Source organism: Balearica regulorum, chromosome 23 (assembly GCF_011004875.1).
Source record: "Balearica regulorum gibbericeps isolate bBalReg1 chromosome 23, bBalReg1.pri, whole genome shotgun sequence".
NCBI classification, from domain to species: Eukaryota; Metazoa; Chordata; class Aves; order Gruiformes; family Gruidae; genus Balearica; species Balearica regulorum.
Genome location: NC_046206.1, coordinates 419,651 through 447,150, shown reverse-complemented (window position 1 = coordinate 447,150; position 27,500 = coordinate 419,651). Strand labels below are relative to the sequence as shown.

The window sequence follows — 27,500 nt, the reverse complement described above, 5'->3', positions numbered from 1 at the left end:
TCCCGGAGCCTGCGGAGGCGCAGGTCCCGCCGGGGCAGGAAGCGGCAGCGAGCCCGGGGTAAGGAGCGGGCAGGGGGGCCCCGGGCTGCCGGGTGGCGCCTGTTCTGCCCCCAGCCCCGCGCCGTGCTGGGGTAGGGGGTCCGGCTGTCCCGGGGGGCGAGAGGCGGTCGGGGAGGGCTGATGCGCCTTGGCTCGGGGGGTGCTGGGATCTTGCTTCCCCCCCCAAACGCGGTCGAGGAGGGGCTTGCAGGGAGACGGTGCTAAAGAGGGCCTCGGGGGAGCACCGTGCTCACGGGAAGGGCACCAGGCGTGTTTCGGTGGGGTTGTTATGTTTGGTTGGTTTGTTTTGCTCGCGTGTGCTTTGGTGTTTTGGGTTTGGTTGGTGGTGGTTGTTGTGTTTTCCCCCCCTGGGGTTTCTGTGAATTGGCTGGGGTGGATACAGAGGCAGATGGTCTGGATGAACACACCTTGCTACAGGGCTGTAGTGCTCACAATGTCCTCGCTCTGTGTTCAGCAGGATGGTTTCCATCGTTCTTGAGGTGACCTGCAGCTTTGTTGCCTGGCTGTTTCTGTACATCTGCTTCTGCTGCTGGAACAAGCGCTGCTCCTATGAGTGGAGCTGTCGCTTGGTCACCCTGCTGCATGGAGTGATTGTCACCTGCCTCTCAGGTCACGTTGCTCTCTTGGATGGCCCCTGGCCTCTGACCCATGCAGGTATGTTTGGAGTCTTAGCCTGATGCATGTCCTTGTCATGCAGTGTGGATGTCTGTGGTTCTGTTGCAGGTGGAGTGGGGGGCTGATTGCTTTTGCTGTCTGGTCTCCTATGTGTATGTTTTTGGGGTAGGATTTTGTTTTAACTCCTCTGCTTCTTCTCCAGTCCTTACCACTTCTTACTGTTAATACTTTTTTTTTGGTTTTGTTTTATCCATGTACGTATTGAAAGTTTTCTTGTTGGCAGCTTGAGTTTATTGCAGCATTAGGTGTAGCAATGTGTTGAGAATAGACTGTGTTGAGACTAGCGCTGCTCGCATCTTTAAGGGTGTAATTTGGTGATGGGGTTTTATTTGCTGTTTTCTATCGTTAAACCTCAAATAGTTCTGCTGATGGGGTTAGGCTTTCCGTCCCTGCTTTCTAAAAGGGTGGAGAGAAAAAGAGGAGCAAAAGGGTGGCAGGATGGGCTGGGCTGCCTGGATCTGCTAGGCAGGCTGAAGTGTGAAGGGAGAGCAGAACCAGACATACACACTTCCAGCCTGGCATTTGGCCCCTAGGATAAGGCTGGAAACTAAGGAGGAAAGAGGCACACTCACAACTTGTATTGCTCCGTATTGTAGAAGAATGTCTTAAATAAGATCCCAGGCTTATGTACATCTCTCATTTCAGGTTCACCAAACACATCTCTTCAGATCCATGTGCTGTCCCTGACCTTGGGTTACTTTATCTTTGACCTGGGCTGGTGCCTGTATTTCCAGACGGAGGGGTACCTAATGCTGTTCCATCACACGCTGAGCATCTGTGGCATGATCATGGTGCTAGGACTCGGGAAGTCTGCTACAGAAGTCAATGCTGTTGTATTTGTTAGTGAGATCACCAACCCACTGCTCCAGACCCGCTGGTTTCTGCGGGAAATGGGATGTTACCACACTTTCCTGGGAGAGGTCGTGGATTTCTTCTTTGTGTTCCTCTTCCTGGTGCTGCGAATCGGAGGAGGAGCTTTGATCATGTATGCAATGGTGACATCCCCTGATCCCAGCTGGCTCCTCAAGGCTGGAGGCCTGGCCATGTACGTTGTGTCTTTGGGGTTCATGGTTGAAATCTGCCGCTTTGCTAAGAGGAAAATATTGAAAAAATATCATTCCTGGACAAGCCTGAGGAATATGAACGCACCCGTGAAAACTAACGGGCACTCGACAGCTCATTAACAGGTTGTGGATGAAAATCCCTTGGGCTAGGGTCCTGGCTACTGAAGCCTATTCCTGTGAAAAGAACTTCTAAAAGCAATGTGGAGTTGACTTTCTGGCACTGGCAGTGGTCTGCTACCCCTGGAGGAGATGAATCAGTGCTAGGAACAGGGGAAAACTGACAGAAGAGGGGTTTAAGTGGAAATCTGAGGAACCTGATGTGTCTGCTGAACTCTGATTCCTTGACTTCTCCATCAATGGTACGGTCTCAAGGAGGGCGATAATGCCAGACCTGTTCAATCTGCAACCAAATAATTGCACTGTCTGCATGTTCCCTAATCATTTTGGAGGTAGAATTATCTTACAGTGTAGAGCCAGATAGATAATCAAATCTGAAAAATCGCATCTTCCTGCCAGTGGGACTGGGTAGGGGTGTGACCTCATAAAGATTTACTGAGCCTCCCTCTCCCTTAATCCTGGAGTTGGACAACACGCCTGACTAAGTACTTGGATGAAAGTCTCTGAACAAGATTCAAGTGCTTGCAGGGGTATGGTGGAGTTGTCCTTTGAGTGCATGAAGTGATGGTACTTCAGGTGAGGCAGTGTTTTACCTCATTGTTTTTAATGATACATTTCTTTTTTTTTTTAATATTTGCATTCAAGCAGATACTGATCTTAGAGCAGGGTGACGTCACTGGGATTGAGTCAGGCCCTTGCAAACAACAGTCAAGAATTAGACTTGTGCCAATAAACTCCATAAGCAGGTGTTCAGCTAGCCTTGGATTGCTTGACAAAAATTGAGCATTTTGTGGATGAGGGATGGTAGAAAAGAGCCCTCTCTGGATGCTCTTTCTGTTCTGGGGTTGGGTCATTTACATGCCACTTTAAGCTGAATGCACAGCTAATGAGTCTAAGAAATGACTATATTTTCAGGGGTGACAGTAGTGTTTAGGCAGATCTCAGTGTAACAGCTGCTCCATTCCAGCAGGTCTCAGAGTATGGACCAGTTATCTTGTTTTCTTTACCTCTCAGAATTGTGTTCTGACACTTTCCCTGGGGTTTTAATGTGAATTTCCCTCTGTTTAAGGCTGCAGCTCAGATGTACTTTTCCACAAAAGCCTCTCTTACAGCTGAGAAACAAGCAGCCTTGTGTTGCCCTCAGGCTTAGCGAGGCTGCTTGCCTTTCCTTCCTGCTTTGTGCAGAGGAGCTTCTTCATGGAGCCCCCGAAATGGCCTGTGTGGCTCTTGCTCGGGTGAGGTGTCACCCCTGCTGCAGAGGTGAAGGAGGGGAGCAGTGGGAATACAGCTGCTGTGTGGATGCAGCCTTACTAGCTCCTCCATGCCTCTTATCTCACTAACTTTGGCACCGTGCAGTGCAGATATCTCCTTGGCTGGGATTAGGAAAAGGTGTCTAGAGAGATTAAAAAAAATGACATGAAATAACCTAACTTTTGGCATGCCCTCTGAATGCATTGCAGCTGTGAATGCAAGGCAAGTTAGCAGGCTAATATGTTTAGAAAAACAGGAGCCTTACACTCCTGAGACCTTGCCAGCATGGCTCTGGGAGCCTGGCCTTGTGAGGTACGAACTCTTGCCGGAGTCACTGTGCTCTTCTGAGAACTCCTGAGTGATGAGACTTCTAATAAAGTTATATTCTCTTTTTAAAAAGAAATGATTGCTGTACTATTCTTTTGTTCTGGGTCTTAAGGAGGCAACTGCGGAGGAAAACAGGCTTGAGGGTAGCCTGAGCATGCTAAGGCTAGTAATCACTGGCAAAGCTCTGGCTCATGCCCTTCGTGCAGTTGAGGAAGGAGTCTGCTGGTGGGGAAACGAGCGCAGACCGAGCCACATGCTCTAGAGCTCAGGCTTGAGGTGTGAAGGGTAGATGAAGGTCAGCTGAAGCTCAGATTAGTGACCCATGTCTGCATAACCTGCCTTGCCAATGAGTCACAGTCAGTATCAGGGAACTAAAGAACCCTTCCTTCAGCTGAAGGACCGTAACCCAGTGCACCCAGCTCACCTGCGTGTGAAACAGGGCTGATGGTGGTTACTCTGAGACTTGAAGCAAAATGAGTGCCCTCAGGTGGTCACCCACCACATCTCATCTAAGCATAGTTTTGGTGTTAAACCCTCTATTGTGATGCTAGAAAATCATCTGGCTCCACCCTTATATCCCATCGGATTTCTTATTTGCTAACATTTCAAATAATGTAATTTTTTAATACAGGTGCCTGATTTTTATCTGTCAAATATCCTTGAGGGCTTTTACGGTCACAGAGAGTGAGCATCAGTCTTGGCCTATGACTGAGGACGGCTGTTGGACTCTTGGGTGTTTCTAGTTATTGTACGTTTCCAGTTTATTGGTGGACAAGAAGTTTCCCGGTGTTGGCAAGCTAGTATGTTCTGTGGACCTTCAGTGTTGTAAGCTCTTGTTAGAACAGGTGCAGAAAGAAGGCAAGAAGAAAGAATGTACTGCTGCGGGAGGATGTAGCTGTACTAACATGGGTAGCAGGGTGCAAATAACTGTTAGCAGAGGTCCCTGTCCCGAGCTGTTTTGCTGAATGCTGTTCATCTGCAGGCAAAACGAGCCCGTGCAACTCAGCCTGTCTATTTAAATGGCTGACTCTGCACAAAGCAAACAAGAAAATTAGTGTATAAGCTGCACCTAACTTCTGGTACCATCCATGGCGAGATGATTTGACTTGCCACCTTGCATCTCACTAAATGCAAATTTTGCACATTGTATGATCTAGAACATGAAACCCCCTGCAACTCTTCCTCTATATTCTACCTCAGGCATTAAATGGTCCTTGCCTTGTTAGGGCTTTCAGAGGGTTCTTCCGTGACCATCTCTGTTGTTCTTCGTGGCTGCTCAGTTTCTGTGCTACGAGTCAACGTTGGCCCCACAGTTGTCCGTCTGTCATTTAGCTTTATCCTAAGCTAAATATTAGAACAGCTCCATCTCATTTGTTATAGAGGCTCTTGGAGGGGCCTTGGTGCCTGGTCCAGCAAAGGTAGAGGAAAGCAAGATGAGACCTAAGGTTTGTCAGAGAAGCAAGTGCACTATTAATGCTAGTGAAGATGTTGTGCAGAAATAGCTGAAGAATGAGCATCTTGTAGCAAGAGGAACCAGCGCCTGGCCTGAACTGGAAAAGTAAGCTGGAAAGATACCCGGCTGAAAACAGGCTCGTTACAAGTGCTGGAAGAGGCGGGACAGCCACTCCCATCATCTGTATTTCAAAAGGTAAGACTTGACAGGATGAAGGAAAGAAAACCAACCTATTTCTGGGTGTGAGAGATTGTTTTGATTGCAGCCTACAAAAGGAGCGTGCTGGTTGGCAGAATGTTTTTGTAAACTACTTTAGGTGTCCTCCATAAGCCCTGGATTTTGCTACTCTGTGGATATAGACGAAGGCGGGAGAGAAAATAGGTGGTGTAGCGCTGAACGCTTGTAGCGAGAAGAAATTGCTGGGCTCTGTAACTGCTGCATAAGCACTGGATGAGAGGGTATGTTTAGGGCAGGGCCGTGCGCTTTCCCAGCCCACTGAAGCTGCCCGCTCTGTGCTGTGCCTGGACGATAAACCCCGCGGGGTATGTTACCTCGAAGCCAATGCTATACTGACGCAGTTTTGCAAGTTCTGTAGGGGAGTCGGTTCACATCAGGTGCTGCCTGGGTGTGAGTGAAGCTGCAGCTGTGCGGTCATGCCTCTTATCTCTGGGACACGAGATGACTGAAGCGGGTGGTGGGACTAATTTCCTGTGCCCGCAGGGTGAATGATGCTGCGTGTGTGTGTGTGCGCCCAGCGGGAACGTGACCTGTCTCTTGTTCTGTGAGCAACAGCCAGTGGGGCGTCGAACCGAGGTCCTCCCTGCCCGCCAGAGAGGCCTGCAAACCTGCGAGTTGGAGCAGTCGGGGCCGGCCCCGAAGGCCACCGGCCTCTGGCTGGGGCTGGGAGGGATGCGCTGCGGGGCGGGAGCGGAGCGGCTGCGGGGAAGCGGCAGCGCCGGGCGGTGCGCCCGAGCCCTCCGTGCGGGGCCGGCCGGGAGCGCCGGGGCCCCTCGCCTCCGCTTCCGGCGGCCCTTGCCGTCCCTCCTCCCCGCCAGCAGGTGCCCCTCGGCCGCCGCCCGGCCGCCGCCGCTTCCTCTTCCCGGGCACCGGAGGGGGGGCGGCGGAGGCGCGGCGCCGGGCCGGCTCCAGCAGCCGCGTCTCTCCAGGTGGGTGTGCGGGGCCGAGGGGAAGGGCCTGGCCCCGGCCCCGCTGGCTTCCCCTGCGGCTTGCGGGCTGCAGCCGCGGGGCGGGCACCTTCCCCGAGGGCGGCGGCGTGCGGGGGCCCGGCCCCGGCAGCCCCGCGCTCCCGGCCCCCGCAAAGCTGCGGAAGCCGCTGGCGAAGAGCGGGGCCGGGAGGCGCGGAGGGAGCGGTGCTCGTTCGTCGCCGGGCCCGCGGGCAGGTGGGGCGAGCGGGGCGGGAGGCCCCGGGGCAGGTGCGCGGGCGGCGGCAGAGGGAAGGCTGCTGGCTGCGGCCGGGCTCGGGTCGGCTGGGCAGGCGGTGTCCGTGTTCTGGGGCACGTCGTGTCGGGCTCTCTGGGCTCCTCCATTTTCTCATTTGTACAAGGAAAAAAAAAAAAAAAAAAGCAAAAAGGTAACGGTGTTTTGCTGGAGGTGCCCATCTCGTTTGTAAGCTCTTTTGGGGAGAGCGGTACTGTTCTGGACTGGGATTTTAGGCACATGTAATTATTGTAGAGGCTGCTTTTGTTCACGACCCCATTGCTACTGGTGGTACAAACGATGACAGTTACTGATGCTTTCAAAGGATATTGCCCTTTCCAGTGTGTGGGGGACAGGTGTAATTCACAGGTGCAATATATATTGTATATGCTAATGACAAATGTTGAGCTTTGATGTGCAATGGGAAGGTAGCCCCCATCTTTCTTTCCAGGGGATGGAGAAACATCTTTTTCACAAGTAGGTGTGGAAAACACCTTAAAATGTTTCAAAGGTCATTCCTCTTCCTTCTACCAGCCTTCTCCAGCTGCCCAATCCCTTTTGTCACATCAGAATTCCTCCTGCCTTGTCTGCCCTGACTCTGAATGCTTACAGACCTCAAGTACCAGGAACGTCAATGGCAAGACCTAGTCAGAGCGGTTAATCACATCCTTATTTCATGGCCCCATGTTCCCAAGGTCCATTATAACATAATGGCTTTGTTTACCCAGCCTCCTAAGTCATTCCTGGTAACACTTGCAACAGGCCAAACAGGAAGGTTGGGCATTGCAGCTCTGACTCCTCGTCACACGCAGCAGTCCTTTTGGTTTACCCCAGCGCTGGGTGTGCGTCCGGCGCGCTGGTCAGCAGGTACCGGCAGGACCAGTGGCGCTTTTGCTGTTACACAACTGGAAACTCACATATGCCAGAGTGTGATTCATCTTCTTTTGCTGCGCTTCCCTGAATGCTCAGGAGCAATGAGACGCATCTTTTATTTCATGGGAAGGTATTATAAATGTGAGCAAGATGTAGATATCAGAGTATTACATATTTGAGGGGGTTTTTAAGAAGAGCAGTGTCCTCCATAGATGTTTGCGCACTGTAATTTTGTTCTGGCAGTATGTCCTTTGCTTGTTTGAGATATTCTGTATTGCACAGTGAGTGAGGGAAGATATGTAAAAGAAATACTGCTCAAAAAATCTTTATGGGCATAGATTCTAATCATTTTGCATCAAAAAGATTTGGAGGTCTTGGTGCCCGGAAAGATGAAATGAAGCCTGCAGTTAAGAGAGTTGAGTGGTTTTCCCGTTGTCTCCTCTCAAACGGCAGAGGAGGGGGTGTCCAGCGCCTTGCCCTGGGGAGGTGCGAGGCAGGGCGAGGGGCACGCGTGCAGTGCAGCCAGGGGTGGGAAAGGGACTGTCTGTGTAAGCGCTTGGCTGCTCCTGAAGCTGGTGGGTTGCTTTATCTGATAGCCGTTTGCTGGGGGATGCTTTATTCTAATCTGAGCTTTGTTGTCACATGCTCATGCAGAAACTTGAACTACACGTTGTTCCATTGGAAGTTTTCTTTGGGAAGACAAGGGCATTTTAAAGCATTTTTTCCCAAACTGTCCTGGAAATGTGTTAGTGCTAAAAGGTTAAAATTTGATAGCAGCAGGAGAAGGCGATGCCTTTGTGTTTCTTTTGAGCTATTTGCAGTTGGTGTCACTGCACTGGGAAGAATTATCAAGAGAGAGAGGCTGCGTGGTTTTTGGATTTTCTTAGGTTTTTTTGTTTCAGGAGAGGAGGAACCAAGCTAGCAAACAGCACGACAGGATGAGTAGGTCAGGCGGGGCAACACAAGCAGACCAGTCAAATGTAGATTTATGGGCAGGGAAGAAAAACGAAGGGGCAGGAGTAGCTCTTGATCAAAGCCTTATTGATATGTGTGGCATTCGTCAAACAGTGCAGATGAGCACTAACATATCCCAGTAGATCCTGCATCGTAGGCTGGTTGGGGAAGTCCTCTGAGGTGCATCTCCAAGTCGCAGTATGTATCCTGTTCAACCAGGCTAGGAACTCACTGCCTTACGAGGTCATTGCTCTCAGTGTCTTCCCGCAGCTGAGCTGACACTGGTGGGTGTCTGTGGGCTGGTGGCCACAGGGTGAATCTGCCCGAATTCTCAAGGATACCCTTCTTTGAGCTAGGCCTTTCTTCTGTTCCTCTGCAGAAAAAAAATTGTCAGGAGCAAGCAACACGATCAGGAAACAGCACAATACGCTCAGTGCTGGGATGGTTACGAGTGAAATGCTGTACTGGGCTAACACTGCCGATGGCTAGAGCTGATGCACTTTGTCTTTCTGTTCGTGTGACAGGATGCTGTTCCCTCTGCCTCTGCGGGTAGCCTGCAGTCTGCTTGCCTGGCTTTCCCTCTACGCTTGGTTCTGCCATCGCTACAAGCAACGGAATTATGAATGGAGCTGCAGGCTCGTCACGCTGACCCATGGCATCCTTGCTACGTGTCTCTCTGCTTACATTGGCTTTATTGATGGTCCCTGGCCTTTGAGTCACCCAGGTGAGTAAGGAAATTTGTGGTCCCAAGTCCCCCAATGGGTGATGGCACAAAGTGGGGTTCTCCTGCCACCTCAGTATCCAGCCCACTGGAGGAGTGATGATTATAATGATATCTGGGCTGCTTTGTGATGGAAAGCACTAGAGAAATGGAGAGACTAGTACTGTATTTTGCTAGTGTAATGGCCCTCCCCAGCTGCAATCTGGCAGAGTGTGTGATCACGTTGTGTGGCCATTACGTGTGCGCAGCTGTTGGACTAACAACTCTAGTATTGTGACTTGTCTGACTTCTCCAGCTGAGCTGTGATCAGTACAAGCTAATACCAGCCTGCCAGTGCTGAAGGTGAATACCCCTTCCTTGTCTTGGGTCCTGCCTGCTTGTTGCCTCCATGCTTTAAAGCTCTGTCTCGTGTCTTTATGTTTCAGGATCGCCAAACACAACTCTTCAGGTACATGTCCTGTGCCTTAGCTTGGGCTACTTTCTCTTCGACCTTTGTTGGTGTGTGTACTTCCAGACAGAGGGTGCCCTGATGCTGGCCCACCACCTGGTGAGCATCTTGGGCATCACAGCATCATTGGCACTTGGGGAGTCAGCTGCGGAGGTCAATGCCGTCATCTTTGGTAGTGAGATCACTAACCCGTTGCTGCAGGCCCGCTGGTTCCTGAAGGAGATGGGATGTTATCACAGTTTTACAGGCGATGTGGTGGATTTCTTCTTCGTGGTCCTCTTCACTGGGGTGCGGATTGGAGTGGGGGCCTGGCTGATGTACTGTGAGCTTGCTTCTCCCAAACCCAGGTGGTACATTAAGCTGGGCGGTGTCATCATGTACGCTGTCTCCTGGGTTTTCATGGTCAGCATCTGTCGCTTCGCTAGGAGGAAGAGCATGAAGAAGTACCATGCTTGGAGGAGCCGGAGGAGTGATGAGTTGTACTTGAAAACTAATGGACATCTGAAAAACCACTGACTGGATGCTGAGTAAAGACTTCCTCGAGTTTACAGTCTGGCAAGAAGGGGATCATGCCTGAAATGCCACTGTCAGGAGAGGAGCCAACACACATTAGCAATTCTGGAGCCAAATTTATCCCTGGCATAACTCCACTGAAATCCGTGGAGCTATGCCACGGATTCATTGGATCTGCAGTGTTTGGCCTGGCAGAGGCTGGCTTGATGTATACGTAAGCATACGCTAAATGATATGAGTGAAAGAAGGGCTAATTTTACCGACTAAACATAACTAGTCCAGCAGTGCAGGTGTAAATAGTAATGTTAGTAGCTAACTCCTTCAGCACTGGTAGAATCTTGGAAGAGAGGAGAAAATAGCACTAGGTTTTCATGTTCAGTGTCCTGTACAGTCTAGACAGCTAGAGTGACTCTTCATACTCCTAGGAAGAAGCATGTTCCAGTGTTTTGTCAGTTGGGAGTCCTGGCTCTTCCACCAACTTGTTATGTGACCTTGGGCAAGTCATGTAACTCTAACTCTGTGCCTAATTTCCCCATCTGTGAATTGGGGGTGATGGAGCTGATCCATCTGTGTATGCACTTTCAGATCTTTGCTTGAGAGGTGCTATATAAATGCAAAATGATGGTTATCATCTGCACTTTTTTCATTATCCCTGTATTTCCTTTGGGAGAACTGATTTTGGTGGTTGAGCTAGAGTGTGACTCTAGAAAGAATAGTATTTTAGGTAGGTTGTTGTTTCCTACCCTTTCTATTTCCTTTAAATAACTTATTTAATAACATATCGATAACTTATTTTTCACTAGTGTCCAGAAGCTCTAATCAGCAGTGGCGCCTTGCAGGACTAGGTGCTCTGTGAATACACTGAAAGTCACAGCCCTCGATGCGAAACACTTTTCTGACTTTTTCCCATCTTCTTCGTACCTGACTGTTAAACCTCCACCCGCGCCTTCCAAATACTGCTTTTAGCTCCTTGCATGACCAGCGCTCCATTGTGAGAAGCTCCATCAGGGCTTGCCAGTAAGTGGCTTTCTGGCTGAGGGACCCAGCCCTGATTTGTCTGCAGAATGCCAAAATTCCCTCTGCTGTGCTTATTGGCCCAAGTGCCGGCATAGTGTGGAGCCAGCCTGAGACCAAACGGCATGCCTTGAGATTGTCAGGCAAATACCTTCTCTAAGCTGTAAGTAACTTTTAAAAATAAGAACGATAAATGCAGAATGTTTTACTGCAGCAGTCTGCAAACAATCTGTACTTACCGGTTTTGGCAATCTAAAGGGAACGGGGGCCAGAGCCTGGTTTGTAGTGAAGGCTGTGTATTTCTCTTGCACTTGCAAGTGTCATCCCAGATTCACATCAGTGTATCTGAACCCAGAGTCTGCCACAGTGTTTGGGGATAGAGGGGCGCTGTAGGTGAATGTCTGGGAGCTCTGTGGAAAAATGATTGATAAACACTTGAAACTAGCATCGATGTTGTTCCCTAGGACCATAGATACCAGTTTCAACAAGAATGTTTCCTCAGATCCCAATTGGGATTTCTGGTTCAAGACTGGACAACATGCATCTTCAAAACTTGGTGGCTAAGGTGGAAGAGCTCCTCAGCTTCAGATCTGTTCTCTGCCCTGTTCAAGCCAGAGACCTAACCTCGGCTCTCCTTCATCTCAATTGATGCCTTGACCCCTGGGCTTTGAATTCTCTTCTGTCTCCCTGATTGGATCTGGGTCACTTTATAAAAGTGAGCATTTATAGGGCAAGAGAGACTTATTTTACGGCCCAATAATGAAAGAAGCGAGAGGCACAGGATCTTGCCTTTTTTAAGCAAAAAAATAAGGAGGAAAAATAAGCGTTCCTTATCTGGTCTTATTTGCAGGGAAAAACTGTCCCCCCCTTGGCAGCTTCTGGTGTTTTATTTCACTGTCTGTTCTTAAGCACTGTTCCTTTGTTGTTGCTGTCGTTGTTATGATCACTTATTTTGAGCCTCAGCACCAGGCCTCCAGAGCAGCTCAGGTGCCAGTTCTGCTGTGAGCCTTGCCCCTTGCAGCCAAAGACCTGAAGAGCCCAAAGCACTTCAGATTAGCAGAGCCAACCGATGGGTGAGCTGGTCCTTTAAAGGAAACTTGACTCATTTAGCACAGCACAGTGACTGTTGAGCCTTGAAGGGAGACAAGAAGGGCTAGTTGGGGCTTGCTGGTTCTTTCCCAGCTCTGCTGCTGCTGTGAGGTGTGTCAAGGAGGCTTTTTGCCTCAGCTTACCCACTTTATTAAGTGGGTACAGTATTACCTACCTCGTGAGGTGTTTTAATTTGTCAACACTAAGCCACCTTTGATTCATGCTTGGTGGTCTGTGTCAACCTGTGCTGTATAAAGGCAGAATGCTGTTGCTTTGAGCGAAGCCCTTTTCGCTATGACCCATCATCAGTACGTTGTCACCTGAATATGGCACTTCCCAGCATCTGGCTTGCCTCACAAAAGCAGGAGTCCAAGGTGTTTTGCAGTGGTGCTTATAGGTAGGAGTCAAAAGGAGTAAGCTAGGCACGTGCATAAAGATCAGCTATGCTGCTTCTTGTCCAGGTGGACTTCCAAGTTGAAGAAATGTTGTCGGGTGGATTTTCCCTAGTAAGGATTGCAGTAAATCTGGACCCTAAAGAGTTTCAGCAACCAGCCTGACCAGGGAATGAGGGCTTTCAGCAGCAAGTCCTGTAGGTGAAAACATCCTGTTCATTCCTCAGTGCAGCTGTTGACCTGCCCACCAAGAAGCGTTTCCTGAGCAGTCCTGGTGATTTGGACTCTGATCTCTATGAGGTTTGGTGTGCAGCTTAATGCATGGTTACAGCCCTTCTGTGGGGGCTGTACAGCCCATACCTGCCCAAGTGAATAGGGGTGTCAGTGACTGCAGGTATCTATGAAACACCTTGTGTGAAGATGTTTTGAAAGATAATGCACTTAATGGCTGAGTGGTCCCCTTTGAAGCGGGGGGAAGACTTGGTTGGAAGAAGTAGAGCACTGTGACCAATGTTTAGAAGTTAAGGGCACGAGAAAACAAAAGAGCAATTAGGAATGGCTTTATGAGGTAGAGCTAGCAACGATGTCTCAGAGAAAGGCCTCGTAGTCTGTGTAGTGGGCATCTGCATAGAATCACAGACCCGGAAAGAAGCGTAACTTCTAAGCTATGGAGCACATGGTGGGACCTGTCCTCAGGCTCATCCATAGTGGCTAGAGCAAATTGTAGAAGGAAACTGCAGAACTAGTATGAAATAATAACTTGTGTTTGAATTACTGTGTAATAGCAACTAATCCACCAATGAATGGTGTAGAGTCTTTGTATTATGTTTTATAAAATAAAGATTATTTAATTATATGATGAATTTGGTTTCTTTCTTTGGATGCAGTTCTTAAGTTGTATTGTGTATTGCTGGATGAGTCGGCATTGCCAGTGCAAACAAACAAAGTGATGGTTGGTGGGTGCTTTTTAGGGACTGAGCCGACAACTTGTACTGCTTTCACCATTATTGCTTCTTTGACATGTTAACAGGCAGAGAAGCTACTCTTCTTTGGAAAGTTCTTGCAAATGCAGTAGTTTGGTGTTTGCTAATAGGTGCTTTCATGTTGCTGACTGGCTGAACAGGGTGCATTGCTTCCATAGCGTTTCCTCCCAGGCCTTCCATGTGCCTATCCTCAGGCAACTCACGGAGCAAAAATGTTTCCTTTGTTTTCCATGCCCTGTATGCTAGAGGAGAAGGTTCTCCTGTATTTCCACACCATGAACCATGAGCTCTTCTCATTCATAAACTAGACATTGTTGCCTAGGAATTGCTTCATTGGAAAGTCTGAGAGGAAGAGCGTATGTTTTAGCGTTATTTAATGTTGCCTTGCGTGTGGGTACTTCCAGCCGTAGAGATGAGCCAAAGTCAGCGCTGTGCAAAGGTGCAGGTTTAATCTGGGGTGTGAGTGGTGCTAGTCTGCCTCTCCACGTGCCTGCTGTGGTGTTAATTGCTTACGTACCGGGGGCTGCTTTCATTCCTAGCCAGAGGGAAACTGCAGGGCTGTGCAGCTGCTGGGAGCTGTGTATATCATGTTCTGTCCATGCCCCAAAGCTCCCTGGGCAGGACTGACTGCGCCACTTAATCTGCTGTGGGAGGTGTGAGCTGCCAGGAGGATGTAGTGCAGGGCTCAGGTCTGTTTGCACAGGGGCTTCTTTTGCCCTTGATGCAACAGCTTGGCACTGGGAAAGGCACCAACACGCAGAACTGCTTTGTCAAGTGATGTAGAAAGTTGTGCGCTCCTTTTTAAAAGCTCCGCTTCAAAGGACGTTTCTAAAATAAGCGGAGAGTAAAACATTGGTTTCAGTGATGCTTTCAGCAATTGCAGTAAGAGACCCAGGCACCAACAGTAATCTGTGTGAACTGGGCACTGTACAGACCCCGAGCGGGAGGAGGGCTCTGCCCCGCGTGGTCTCTACCAGCAGCTCCGAAACTGCGTGTAGCCGAGCCACGCTCAGGAAAGACCTGTAGTGTGGTGTGGGAGAAGAACAGCTACTTTGCCTTGCTTGTGGTCGCAGCATTTTGCTGGAGATCCAGCATGCCCAAAGTCTGTTTTCTGTAAATAGTTCAGTCAATTGAGTTGTTTGGATGTAACCCTTAAATCTACCTCAAAATCCTCCAGCGCTGGGTAGCAGCTGTGTAGTGTTGAGCCCTCTAGAGATGCTGGCCTCTTCACGCTCCAAACGCAGCATGATCCGGTTGCATGATGAAGGGGTCTCGGGGACTGCAATAATTTATGCTGGGAATTTGTTTAACCTCTGAGGTAGTCCAGAAGCAGAGAAGAAAGTACAGAACTGTTCTGAAGCTTTGCTTTAAAGCTGCAAGCGTCCTCCTAGTTTCACATCTTCAGGAGCAACATGCCAGAATCTCGCCTTAGGTCAGTGGGTAAATGTGCTTTGACTGTAAAGAGTGAAATCTGCTCCCCTACCCCCAATGAATTTAATTTTTTATCTTCCCATTATTTCTTTTAAAGCTATTCCTTCCCTGCTGCCTGCCTTTTGCTTCTGCTGCCTCTGCAGTAGAGCTTTAGAAAATTAACCTCCTCTTTCAGTCTTCTGCCCTCTTTTTCTAGCTGAACTCCTTATTTGTATTTGAAGAAATTGCAATTTTATGATATTCAAGGCTTTATTCCCTTGCAACAGTAGTCCAAGCACTGATATAAAAGCATAGCATTTTAAGTCTTTGGAGTCTGCTATTAGACTAATACCAGTGCTGTCAGCAGGTCCGTCTCTTGGACAAAAAGATGAGAGAAAGTTTTAAGCTTCTTGGAAGTCATGGGTATGTTCCTGATACTTGCAGACATTGTCTAGCTTGGCTGGAAGTGAACTGGCACATCTGCTGCCATTTCCAAAGAAGTCAGATTTCAGAGATGGACAGAGAATCAGTCAGCATTACCTTTGTGCTCCATAAGCAATTTCTGAGCACGCAGCAACTCTTTTTTTGGTTATACCAATATACCAGCACTTTTCTCTTTCCAAGTCAGCTGCGAGATGGTCTCTAGTAAATCCGTGTACGAGAAGGTGCTAGCTTTTACTGGCTCCGTCCTGTTTCCCTCAAGTTCCAGGGGCCGTTTGGCAGCTGATAAGTTGGCAACAGAAGGGACCTTTAGAAAATGACTTTAAGGAGGAAGTGAACGCATCAAGGTGTATGGAAAAGCTTTCGCAAAGTAAGAACGGTTTGCCAGTGGTTAATTACGTATGGGAAAGAGAAAGTGTAGGTTTCTGTGGCTTCTCAAATGTTACAAAGTACACGTTTTCAGGAATGCTGGTATTATGTTGTTGTTTAAATTGTGTATGGTGTCAGAAGTTTAAGATCTGTTCAGTGTAACAGATAATCCTCAAATGTGATGAGAAACAATGTTATTTTCCATCTCTTTACATTTTACCCTAATAACAAATACCTTTTTTTTTAATCCCCCCTCCTGTCAGAGGACATTTATTCTAGCAGAGAGCAAGAAGAAAGGCACATGACAGAATGCACTGCAGCTTTGTCTGTCCTTACAAAGGTTGCTGCTTTAATTATGCTGATATGGAAAGAAAGCTTAGTGCTATAGAAATGCTTACTGCGATGCGGATTATCCAGGTTTAGGAACTGTAATAAACTGTCACAGTAGAAGCCCTGGTAGATTAGGCTACCTGTGTCTCAACAGGGTCAGCAAAGTATTGCATGTGTGTCCAAGTGACTTAAAAGCATAGACTAGCCCTGGGTGCACTTCCAGCATTTCCAGTGAACTGGATGCAGAACAAGCTGCCTGTCTGTAGGGAGCAAAGCATGTACCTGTTTCAAGGTAGGAGATGGTAAAAGTCTTTGGGTAGCCATGTGGAGCACAGCATAAATTAATGTGGTTTTTTTTTTTTTCAGATTAGAGTTGCATCCAGACAGCCAGTTGTGGCCGTTGGATTGGTTTTATCAGTTTCTGAAGCAGGTTGCATCCATGTCACATTGAAGCTGGTTAGCATCAGTACCTGGCTAGAAAATTCAGTGGATGGGCAGAGAGATAGGCACATGTCTGGATTTGATTCAGGGTATCATTACTATCTTCAGCTGCCTCAGAAGCAGAATCTCAGCAAATAACAAAATCCCACACACGTTCTCAGCTGGCTCAGAAGAAACTCGTGCCAAAGCAGTTCCCTGGGATCAAAGGATGCTGAGCTAAGTTAGTGCTTACGTGAGTTTAGATTGAATTGCAGGGCACTACAAAAAAATCAATAGGGCAGGAAGGTTTAAGTTACGCTAAGCTTGAGAGCAGAGCCAGGCTTATGCAGTCCTGACACAAGGTCAAGGTCCTATCCATTCTTCGTAAGTCACAAATTCATATGCACATTTGGGAAATGAGCTGTCTTCTCTGTTAGCCTTGGGAATCATTTCCCCTGTGCCTTTCCTCTCCAGCTGTGCAAGGCGTAAAGGTTGGCTGTTGCCTTCCAAAAGCAGCTGACTTTTTTTTTGCCAGAACAGCCATTGACATAGCAACTTATGGTAAGTTTAAATAGCGGTCCAAAATACTGGTGCATTTTGGTTTTAAATTGATTACTTCTAAGTAGCAAAAGTTAAAATACTCTTGATCCATTTAATTTTTATGATGGAGATCAGCGAAACTCAGCTAATGGCCTGACGTGCCTGACATTTTCAGCGCATAATTTTATGAAGCTATCTCTTCCTGAGATCTGCAGGAGATCCATTGCACTCACAGGTAAGTTGCACTAATAGCTGATTATCCTGTCTAAAATGTTGTGAGGGGAAATTTTCCTGAAAGAAAAATGATTAAGTATGAACAGTGAATGTAAAATTTGAAGTATACCAGCTACAAGAGGCAAGGCAGTGTGATAAATCTGGCATCAGGGAGTTAAAAAAAATATATATATCGTCTTTTGCTGATTTCCTACCTTCCTCAGCCCATAGCGGTGCAAACCGGATCAGACCGCCCCAGCTGAACCTTTACCTTAGGTGGTCAGAGTGCAGCGACCAGAGCACCCCAAAGGTCCGCATTTTGAAATGTTTGTTTGTTTCAAAAGGACGGAGGTGCCACACCAGGATTTTCCAGCAGATGGCAACAGCTCCTCAGCGAGCTTCGGGTGCGAGGCTGGAAAACTGGGTCTTTGCAAAAAACCTCAGTGAAACCTTCTGTCTAAGCCTGCCTTTTCCGGAGTTCCGTGTAAGGCACCTCCAAGGATCTGTCCTTTTTGTGCCATCCTTTACTTTAAGGCAAAGTAAGAAGTTATACTTCATAGAACTCGACCTTCTTCGCTTCGGGGTCCTCTTTACCCGAGCTGCTTGGCTCTGCTCTGGACTGTAAAAAATAGTGTTGGGGACATGGGTGCTTTGCTCTGGAGACACGGACTGGTGAGGTTAAAACGCAGTTTCCACTTCTAACATCTACGTCTGTATGATGGCACTATCTGTAAATTCAGGATAAGCAAGGACTTTATAGCTACCAAAAAAAAAAAAAAAAATCTCTTTTAATTGGGACTGCACAGTGCAATTGCTTATTGATTTCCCCATCCTGACCCTGGATTTCACACTGTAAAACTGCCCAGGCAGAAGTACTATCATAAATAGGTGTCTATATTAACATAAGTATGCAATCAGCTCCCACCAAAAAACCCCCAGCACTTGCAGAAAAAAAGAAGCAGTTATGGTTTCAGAGTCTACTTTTGAACTGGTTTATTAGTGCTTTTTCTTTTTGATTGTTGCATTAAACATCGAAATGTGAATGCAGCCCATTATGAGCAAGAGTTAATCTATCGAACCGTGCGGCATGAGGGTTTTATGCTTCCTTTTTGTCATTGGTATAGTTTTGTGTGATGATGCTTCTTTTGACAACACTGAGTACATTTTTGGCAAATGTTAATCATTGTCACTCCGCTGAATTTTACATCCATTTACTGCAGCAGAGGACAAGTTTCCTTCTTGTTCCTAACTTTTTTTTTTAAGATTTCCTTCAGCTAATTGTTATTGTCATTATGTTGTCATGCACAATAAGATATAATTAAAGTAGTAAAAAAGCATCAAGACCTAATATGCACATGCTGTGCCTGCCATGAAACAGGTCTCCCAGGAGCCTTCCTCTCTCAAGGCACAGTACTTGATGTTCCCTAAGTTAAAAGCAGGGACGTATGTATTGCAAAGATGCAATAGAGACACGTAAGATAGATGGATGGATGGATGGATGAATTCAGGAACTCCATTACCACTGACCTATGTATTGCATACAGCTGCAGAATGAGAGGCAGTCATGGCTGCCTTTTGGTTTTGGCTTTTTTTTTTTTCAAGCTTCTGTCTTCCTCAGAAAGAAACCAAAAGAGGAAGTGTAAATGCCCTGCATACGTATGTCAAGTATCATCTAGAAAATGATTTCATCCCATGCTTCCCCTCTTTGCGCTGAACTGCATCAAAACAAGAAATTCTTCAGACTATCAGACAGTCTCCTGGCTTCCTGATTTATGCTCACTTCACTCCAAGGAGGAAAAAGCTACGTGTTGTAGAGCGGCAGGGTCCTGAATATAGCTTCAAACAAGGTATGGTCCTATATGCTTGATGATGTATCTGGTCCTGAGTTTCCAGAAGCCTGTCTTCCAGACTCTTTCCAAGTCCAGTGTCCTGGCTTTGAAGAAGTGTATCGAGGTAAGATTAATTAGAGAGAAGAAGGATGGTGTCCTGTATGATTTGGATTAGCTAATAAGATTATTTTGGCCTGCTGGCATTTGGTAGGAAAGACTGATGTTCCACAAGTTCCTCTGCGCTGGGAGGCCAGGTATTAATGCCCACCCTCCCTGGCAGCGGAGCTGTCCTGCTTTCCGTTCCACTTGTGTGCTGCTCCTGAGCTTTAATTCCTGATAATGTGAGACGGAAGGTTCCTGAAGTTCTAGTATATAGATGTTATTCCTAGGTGTTTGAGAACAAGAGTGCCTGGCTGGAATCTTATCACCTTGTGTTGGCAACAAGATTTGGAGATTAGGTAATGTACCTGGAGCTTGGCTTCTGGTCTGTTAGAGTTTGCTTCGTGCTGTTTGTGCATTGCGAGAGGCGGGCTCTGCTGTCGAAATGCACGTAGAGCGGAGACAGGCGCTTCTCTCTCAGGCTGTGTTGTATGTGGCACAAACGGCGGGGAGTCACAGCAGCCTACCAGCAAGGATGTGTTTCTGTTGAGAGCTGTGGCCAAGGCGAGGGAAATCCACGCGCATTGAAATTTGAATGTCCGAATATTCTGTGTTTAGTAGGTATGGTAATACAGTGTGTTGCTCGCGTTTTCATATGGGATGGAGGGTTTTTTTTGCATTAAAGGGGAGCACCAACAGGCCTTTAGAAGGCTGGGGTATGCACAGGGAGGGATCAGGTCTGGTTCTGATCTTGGATTTTTGTTGACCCCCACCTGTGAGAGAAATTCCTAATGAAACCTGTTGTGGAAATGCAGGGAATGCGAGACTCCATACGGCACTATGACAGGTCTGGGTGCAGCGGGTGACAATCCGGGGCTCCAGAGCTGCACGGCTCCTGACATCTTAGTATTGAAATTGGCTGTTTATTTTCTTTCTGTTGTAAGTCTCTTCGGTGTCCCGTTTCCACACCGTGCAGAGGGAGGCATGGACGCTCCCTGCCCCTGAGGGCTTGCGAGGAGCGGGCGAGAGGGGAGGATGGTGGAGAGGGAGCTCCGGGAGCGATGGGAAATGGAGAGGGAAAACCTCTTCGGTAGTGACACGGCAGGCCAGAGGGGGAGGACCCGTTAGTAAGCCGTGGTGGGCAGAGGAGGAAACGGCCGCTGGCCCGGAAAGGGCTGGGGCTGTCCCGGCAGGGGCCCGTGACTGCACCCGCGTTCCCCTCCCGCAGCCGGGGCAGGCCGGGGCCGGCACGGCGGCCCGCTGGGAGCCCCGAAGGCGCGGGGGCGGGGGGGGGAGGCCGGCGGGGCTGACGTGTGCCTGCCGGAGACGAGCCGGGGGGATCCCCGGGGCGGCGGGGCTCGGCCCGGGGGGGGAAGGGGCGGGATGAGGAGGAATGCCCCGTGAGGAGAAACCCCTTCCCGGCCCCCTCCAGCACCGAAGGGGAAAGGAGGAGGACCCCGGCACGCAAGCACCCACGCAGAAAACCCGGGGGAAGGAGAGGGACGGCAGGGCGGGGGAGCATCCCGGGGCCGACGGAGGGGCCGGCCGGGCGGAGCACCGGCGGAAGGATACGGCAGGAGGGGCGAGCGTGAGCCGAGGGAGGTGCGGGCCCCCCGACAGCGCGGCGGAGGGGCGGCGCGGGGGAGGGGCGAGCGCGGAGGCGGCCCGGCCCGGCCCGGCTCGGCTCGGCGCAGGCTCTGCCGGGACGCGCCGCTCCCGCCTCGCAGCAGCGCAGCTGGGCCGGAACCGGGCCGGGAGCGAGCGGAGCGGAGCGGCGGCAGGAGCGGGCCGCGCCGCCAGCGCTCGCCGAGGGACTTTGCCCCGAACCGGGCCGGGACCGAGGCGCGCGCAGGCCGAGACCCACCGGCTCCGCGGCCGAGGGGACCGAGCCCTCCCGGGGCCTCGCCGGCAGGCCGGGCCGCCGCGCCCCGCTCTAGCTCGGGCCGAAGCGGGACAGGCGGAGCCAGCGGGGCATGGACCTGCGGGCCTAAAGGCGGCGGCGGCGGGGCGGCCGCCCTTCCCGACCCCCCTGCGGGCGAGCCGGCGGGCGGGGGGTCGGGGCGGGCCGGCAGCGGGACATGGGCCCCTGCGCGGCGGCCCTCAGGACACCGGCAGCCGGCGGGGCGCGCCGCCCGCCCCCTGCGGGCGAGAGGCCGTAAACAGCGGCGGGGAGGGGGGACCCCGCGGCGGGCGGGCACCCCCTCCTGCCGTAGAGCAAGCCGGGGCGGTGGGCGTGCGGTCCCCGGCGTGGGGGGCCCCGCGAGCAGCCGGCCCCGCGCCGACGCTGCCCGGGTTGGCCCTGCCGGCCTGCTGCCTGCGCGGGCACCGGGGCTTCCCCGCCGCGCTCAACTCCGGACAGGGGAGGACTGGTCGCTTCGGGAGGTTTTCCTTCTCGGCCCACGTTACTTTTCCCCTCTTCTTTGGGGCTAAGGGAGCATCGAGGGGAGCGGCTTGTTTTGGGTGGTTTTTTTGTTGGTTTTTTTTTTTTGTTTTCTTGAACATCCCCCAAACCCCACTTCCGTGGTCTGGATATTCTGGGTGACTGACTGCAAGAAGAGTTTTGGAGTTGTTTTGGATTTTTTTTTTTCCTGCCCTTGAACTGAATTTGTCCTCTGTGCATGCCTCTTCTGGAGCAAGGCTGGATCCTGACCCTCAGTGCATGTGGGGGCCAAAGCCTCGTTAATATTCCTGCAGTAATAGTAAAATGTAAATTGGATAATACGACTTCTTGCCAAAGGCTCCAATGAGTGGCACACAGTCCACAATCACGGACAGGTCAGTATAAAATGAGATTCCTTTTTCTCTTCCTTATGTCGAGGCTCCTTCCAGAGCTCATTACTTTGCGTTCTTCGAGTGACAGCGTGACAGACGTGATCAGAGAAGGAGGATTAAATCTGAGTTTCTGGGAATCAGTATGTTCCTGGGGTGGCTGACTGTCAAGGCAACTAGGTTAACTTTGAAACTGGAGTATTTCAAGTCCAACTGCTTTTGAGCCTGCCAGGCTGACTTTGTAAGAACCAGGGATTGTAATTCAGCTTCCAGGACGGGTTGGTGCTGGGAGGAACACCAAGAGGAACCGTTTCTGCGAGACGTTAAAGCAGGAAAAGCAACAAGAGTTTAGGATACAGCTCGAATCTGAACTCAAAAAGCGCGTCAAGGATGCACTTGCTTCTCGTTAGGTCAAGCATTGTAGCCTTCCAAAGAGAGGTCACTTCAGGTGAGGGCAGGAAGGGTAGTTGATGAGCAGGAATGTCTGCTGGTGTCTACACTGCCTTAGCAGTAAGCTGTTCCTTGCTTCAGATACCTGCTCAGGCCTCTGGGCTTCTCGGCAGGTGCTGCCATGTGCATTTCATCAGCAGTCTGGGATTCTCTCACTTGTACTGGGGATGCTTCATAGGCAGGGGAAAAAAATGTATTTTCTCTTGTGATAAAAATCAAGTAGGAAACTCTTTCTGTGCTTTTGAGACACAAGTATGGAATGACTGTCATTTTTTTTTCTTTACAAGAGGAAAAGATACCTTTTTGACGCTTGTAAGCTGAATAAAACTTCTCTTTTATTATGTATTTTATGATATTCTCCTTTATTGTGCATATTTGGTGGTTAAGGTGTGAATGTGTGTGATGGAGGCCTCTCTGCTTATGCCTTTCATGACCAATACGAGCAGTTCTCAGGCAGGTGAGAAACCAGGGCTGGGACAGAGGGATGATGCTTTTAGGTGCCCAAGATCACCTTTTAGACTCCAGGTGTGGGCAGGAAGGAGAGCAAGCGTAGTTCTTGCTTACGCTTAGGCCTTGTTGTGATTCCACAGGTCTTAACAGACAGTACAGTGCCTCAGCAGTGTGAAAGGGCTCTAGTACAGCTCAGAATCACGGATAGTCTGCGTTTGTGACTGCGCTGTTCCTAGAGTACTAAGTCTTCGAAATGCATTGTGTAATATGTTTGTACTAGCAGAATAGGTGACAACCCCCCCCCCCCCCCTTTTTTCTTTTTTGCAATGCATGTGAATGAGATATTCTTGAGTTGCAGGACACTTTCTTCTGTACCAGACAAGACAGTGACAGTAAAAAAGAAGGTGGCATTTCAGTGGCTTTGTGAGAATTTTGTCACGTGTTTAAGGGTATATGTCTTATGACAGGTTGCAAGATATCAAAAGGAACAGTAAGATTTTCATACCAAGAAGCAGTTGAGTGATGCATGGGAAGGAAAAGCACGAGGACAGGGGATTTAATTTGCTTGTTAGTAAAATAAAATAGTTTCCATGATTGAATTGGAACAGCCAAATTGAAAATGTAGCGGAGACAAAAAATGTCTCATTTCCTTTTGCTTTCAGCCATGTCAAGAGGATGTTTCTGTTGTGTGTTCATTAAGGTTCTGGTTCAAAAGGCTGTTGATGTCAGGTAAGGCTCTGTCTCCACAACCCTGGCAGTCGGAGCTTTCTAGCGGCAGGGTTGTGTGATGGTTGGAGGAATGTGGGGAAGCAGGGCCTGGCCTTGCTGCTACTCTTCACCTCTGGCCTGAAGGAACCCCAGCTCCGGGGGCAGGAAGGGAATTCAGTCGTCATGGCCCATTTATTCCCTGGCTGAACCTTCCGGCAGAGTGCCGGATGTGGTGGTGGTGCGTGTTCTCATCGTGTGGACATCCGCTTGCTAGCGTCTGGAGCACGGCCACTCCTTTTTGTCCGCAGTGCTGTGCGGGGTCTGGATGGGGTGGGTTTGGGTTGCTGTTGTCCTAGCAGTGTGTTGGTGAAAAGCCTGCTTTCCCGTTAGGGCCAAGAAGCCTCTGTATTGCCTCTTTAGATCCAGCCCTTAAGCTTGGAACGTAGAGCAGGTGCAATATAAATAAACTCGATGCTTCTAGTGTCATTAGATCTACATGGTATAAATCATAAGACATGTTCGATTCTCTCCGTATTTATCAGTGACCTTCCTTGGTGGGATTGAGTTGGGAACTGCCTTAAACAGAAAAAGCCAGCTTGCATCTGTGCTAGATGGTATTAGGAATATAATGGGGTAGCATGGACCTGTATTTTTCTCCATGTTAGCTTTACATATTTGCGTTTTACATATGGCTGACTGCTTAAATCCCTGTTACAGACAGCAAATATTTCCTTTTGTATCTCTTCAGTTTAAGAATGGCAATCATACCACGTGTTTTTATAGCAGTGACGTTTCACTTGTCCCATCCTTTACATGTTGTATGTCTCTTACATTCTTGTTGATAATGTCATTAAAGTGTATGTAAATTACATGTATGGCATTAAAGTATATGTAAATTACAAGGAATGTATGAATGGCTGTTTCTAGTGTTGTTCCGTAGCCAGTTTGATAAATGATGTTTTCATTAAGTTCCCTCCTCCTTTTTTCTTTTCTTTTTTTTTTTTCCTCATAGTGTTTTCTTCTTCTTCCCAAGAAGGTTCAGTGGATTTTAGTGTGTGAGATTGTACTGAAATACAGCAATCCCATGTCACATCTCACATGTCTGGGATCATTTTGTCTCTGGACCAAACCTTAACCCAGTTAATTTTGATAATGGTTATGCTCGCATCCTGGAGTTGGATTCTATTATCCAGCTGGCTGACAAAGCAACGCTGTTTTCTTGCATCTTTTTCCTCCAGTGTCTTAAGACTGGCGGAAAGTGAGTGTCTGGGGGAATGGGCGGCATACCAGGTATTAAACAGAAAGGCAGAACAGATGTTAAGACTTCTGAGAGTGTAATGGCTGTTCAGCAAAGTTACGGAAGAAGCATCTGATACATGCTGTTCCTGGTCAGTTATTCAGCATTTGGAGAAACATGTAAAGGGTGCTAGCAGGAAAAAAATTATCTTGTAATGTAGTACTTGAGATTTAGAAATACATAAGCAAAAAATGGTCCAGGATAGCCATGGTGTCCTGCATGGCTTCTGATGGTACGAGAGTCAGAACTTTAAGCAGTGACATTTACCTTCCCTTCTTTCTTTCAGGATGTTCTTTTACTTTATCAGCTGCTTCTTTTCATAATCCTGTTGCCTAGTGGACCATATCAAACGATTCATCTTCACCCTTATTGCTTTGCCACTTTATGTTTGTAAACACTTACACCCTCTTAATTTAATTCTCTCTTAGCTATGCTGTATTTGTTTAGAGGCCTTCTAAGGTGGCATTTATCTTGCTTGATAAGTCTTTGAGGTAGACATCTCTGTCTGAGCTGTTTGTCTAGATTGCCTGTATAGTTAGTGGAAGAAAACAGGCACATCCAGGGGACCATTTCTTATCATAAAATAGGTATCTAAAATTGGACAGGTGAATGACAAAATGCCAGCTCGTCTTCATCCAGCTCTCGAGTTAGGTGAGATTTGCCATACCTTTTAGCTTGAAAATTTCTGTTTTCGTTCTTCCTGAAATTCCTGTCTAGTTCTTAGTACTAGGTTGGATTTTTGTTGCTGGATGCTGTTTTGGGCTGTCAGTGTGAGGATTTTGGAAGGGGGAGATTGGACTGTAGGGACCATCTAAGGCTAGTTTTGGGACCTCGCTCTGGGTAGGGTGTGTTGGAGGAGGTGTTTTCCTGTTTTCTGTGAGACTGCATATGAGTGTGCCCACATTTGCTCGGACGCAGCCAGGCAGGCTGGCTGGCTCTGGGCGTTGCTCTGTTCTGCCGTTTGTGGCAGGCGACACATGGCTGAGCGAGATAAGGGTTTTATTCTTTGCAAGGACATACTGGGGCCACGATGAAATTCGGCCGTTTGCAGGCTCTGGTTGGTCACTAAAGGATGATCAGAACTCTGCTGTATCCTGTTATGACACTAAAGAAACATTTGCGTGCGATTTTTTTTTTTTTTTTTTGTCTCATAGTTAACTATTTTTCTTCCTGTAACCATTCCGAACATACTGCAGAGTTGAGCAATTGCGTGGCTACAGAACTTGCTTTATGGTTCTTTCTGTTTATTAAAGCACGATAAAAGAATGGAGGCTCTTGCTACTTTCGCAGTACCTTGTTGAGGAAATGATGACTCTTCTTAAGCAGTTGCTTGCAAATGAGTTTTGTTTATAACAGTGCTGTAGTTTCTGTTGCTATGATTGGAAAATAGGAGAGGTAAAATTTACACATAATTACCCTTGAGAGGTTTTAATTGCTGATTTGCTCCTGACTTGGTACTAAAATAGACCCTAGTTGTTTCTTATCTGCTTAGATGCACTTTCCCTGTCTTTGGCTGTTTGCAAGTCCCTGTAGCAACCGGGACTTCTGTATAGTGGGGAAAAAAGCTTTTATTTTTTTCCAGCAGAGTAAGGCTAAGAACTTCATAGAAAGTCAAGCCTTAGTGTTGTGAGTAGCTAGATGTTGTTATCATGCATTTATCTCATTAGTAGAGTTTGTAAGATCTCATATTTATGGAAAGTGAGCTGCAGCAGAATGTCTGTTTCTATGGACTAAAAAGTGTAATAGTCATCGAGGCAAGTCATCTTGTGCTTTCCATCGTTGTCCCTTCACTATGTTTGCAAATTAGTAGTTGACATAGTCTGTGCATAATTTAATTTTTTATTTTGCTTTTATTGAAGCTGTCAGAAGAGAGTACTGTCTATGATGTTTTCTATTGGCTAGGAAGCAAATGCTACCAGTTCATGCTGCATAGTTTATTAGGGTTTTTACTGGAGACAGAAGTTGAGGTGAGCTTGATTTTCTAGTTTTGAATGGAGCTGTGGGCGTCATGATTATTTGGGTGGAGGCAGGAATGATATTTCATCTGTTAGCCCAATTGTATAATTCTCCCTGTGCACAGAACTCCTATTATAACATTTATTACTCTTTTGAATGGATAGATTGGGAACGGTACTAGCATGTAGGCTACTTCAGGTTTAGACTTTTAAAAATCTTGTCCAGATACACAGGGACCAGGGCGTGATACATTTAGCAGCAAAAAAGTGCTCACCAGAGCTAGTTATGGAAAGCCTAGAGGGTATGAGGGATTGCATGAAAGTCCGGAGAAGTGGCCTGGTGATAATCTGAGCTCTTCAGATACCATTCCTGTCAAAGTGATATCCATGGAGGCCTAGGTAAACGTGAAACATATAAACCCTGCTGCGAGATGGAAAGACCTCTTTGAATTTTCCAGCCTGATATAGTCTATTCTACAGAGAACTCTTAGGCTGACTTATCACAGTAGTGTCTGAGTGCTGGTAGTGCACTGGCACAACTAATGACTGTCATGTACGGGTTGTCCTCCATGTTGTGCCCTCCCCCTCTTTCTTTCCGTGGAAAATTGTTTGCACATTGGAGTGCTTTAAGATCACTGTTCTGTCAATGCCTGCTGCTGTCCTATTTGGAGATGCCTGAGAAGAAATGTGCATCTTCGCCTTGGAGCAGAAGTTACTGAGGTCACTGGTGAGTTTTGTGGATGTTTGTTCGTGGTCTTCTCAGACCAATCTTTGTAAAACTGACTTATGTATTGATGAGCATGACCCACATAGGAGAAGAGTGGTCCTTGAGGGTGCCAGCATTGACCA

At 48.3% G+C, this 27,500-nt stretch overlaps 3 protein-coding genes across 11 annotated transcripts in view; all 3 read left to right on the top strand.

The window, feature by feature from the left end:
- LOC104642926 (TLC domain-containing protein 5) lies at positions 1-3,570 on the top strand. 2 transcript variants are annotated; one of them, XM_075774664.1, is made up of 3 exons: positions 1-58; positions 518-714; positions 1,381-3,570. In XM_075774664.1, the coding sequence occupies exons 2-3, from the start codon at positions 519-521 to the stop codon at positions 1,917-1,919; spliced, it is 735 nt and encodes a 244-aa protein (XP_075630779.1). In that variant the 5' UTR covers positions 1-58; position 518; the 3' UTR covers positions 1,920-3,570. The 2 variants fall into 2 exon arrangements, with proteins under 2 accessions (XP_075630779.1, XP_075630778.1); XM_075774663.1 differs by having other exon boundaries at positions 38-58; positions 515-714.
- On the top strand, positions 2,368-10,672 carry TLCD5 (TLC domain containing 5). 4 transcript variants are annotated; one of them, XM_075774659.1, is made up of 3 exons: positions 2,368-2,492; positions 8,736-8,935; positions 9,358-10,672. In XM_075774659.1, exons 2-3 carry the CDS (start codon positions 8,737-8,739, stop codon positions 9,894-9,896), a joined length of 738 nt encoding a protein of 245 aa, XP_075630774.1. In that variant the 5' UTR covers positions 2,368-2,492; position 8,736; the 3' UTR covers positions 9,897-10,672. The 4 variants fall into 4 exon arrangements, with proteins under 4 accessions (XP_075630774.1, XP_075630776.1, XP_075630775.1 ...); XM_075774661.1 differs by lacking the exon at positions 2,368-2,492 and adding an exon at positions 5,703-6,113; XM_075774660.1 differs by lacking the exon at positions 2,368-2,492 and adding an exon at positions 6,467-8,409.
- Positions 10,673-21,658: 10,986 nt separating this feature from the next.
- The window catches only part of ARHGEF12 (Rho guanine nucleotide exchange factor 12), a 76,972-nt gene continuing 71,130 nt past the window's right edge, over positions 21,659-27,500 (top strand). For 2 of the 5 annotated variants that reach the window (XM_075774652.1, XM_075774651.1), the window contains exon 1: positions 21,659-21,797. In XM_075774652.1, coding sequence (XP_075630767.1) covers positions 21,766-21,797 — 32 coding nt within the window. In that variant the 5' untranslated portion in view covers positions 21,659-21,765. Of the gene's footprint in view, positions 21,798-27,279; positions 27,379-27,500 lie in introns of those variants that run through there. The other 3 variants (XM_075774658.1, XM_075774654.1, XM_010305683.2) reach the window with 3 other exon arrangements.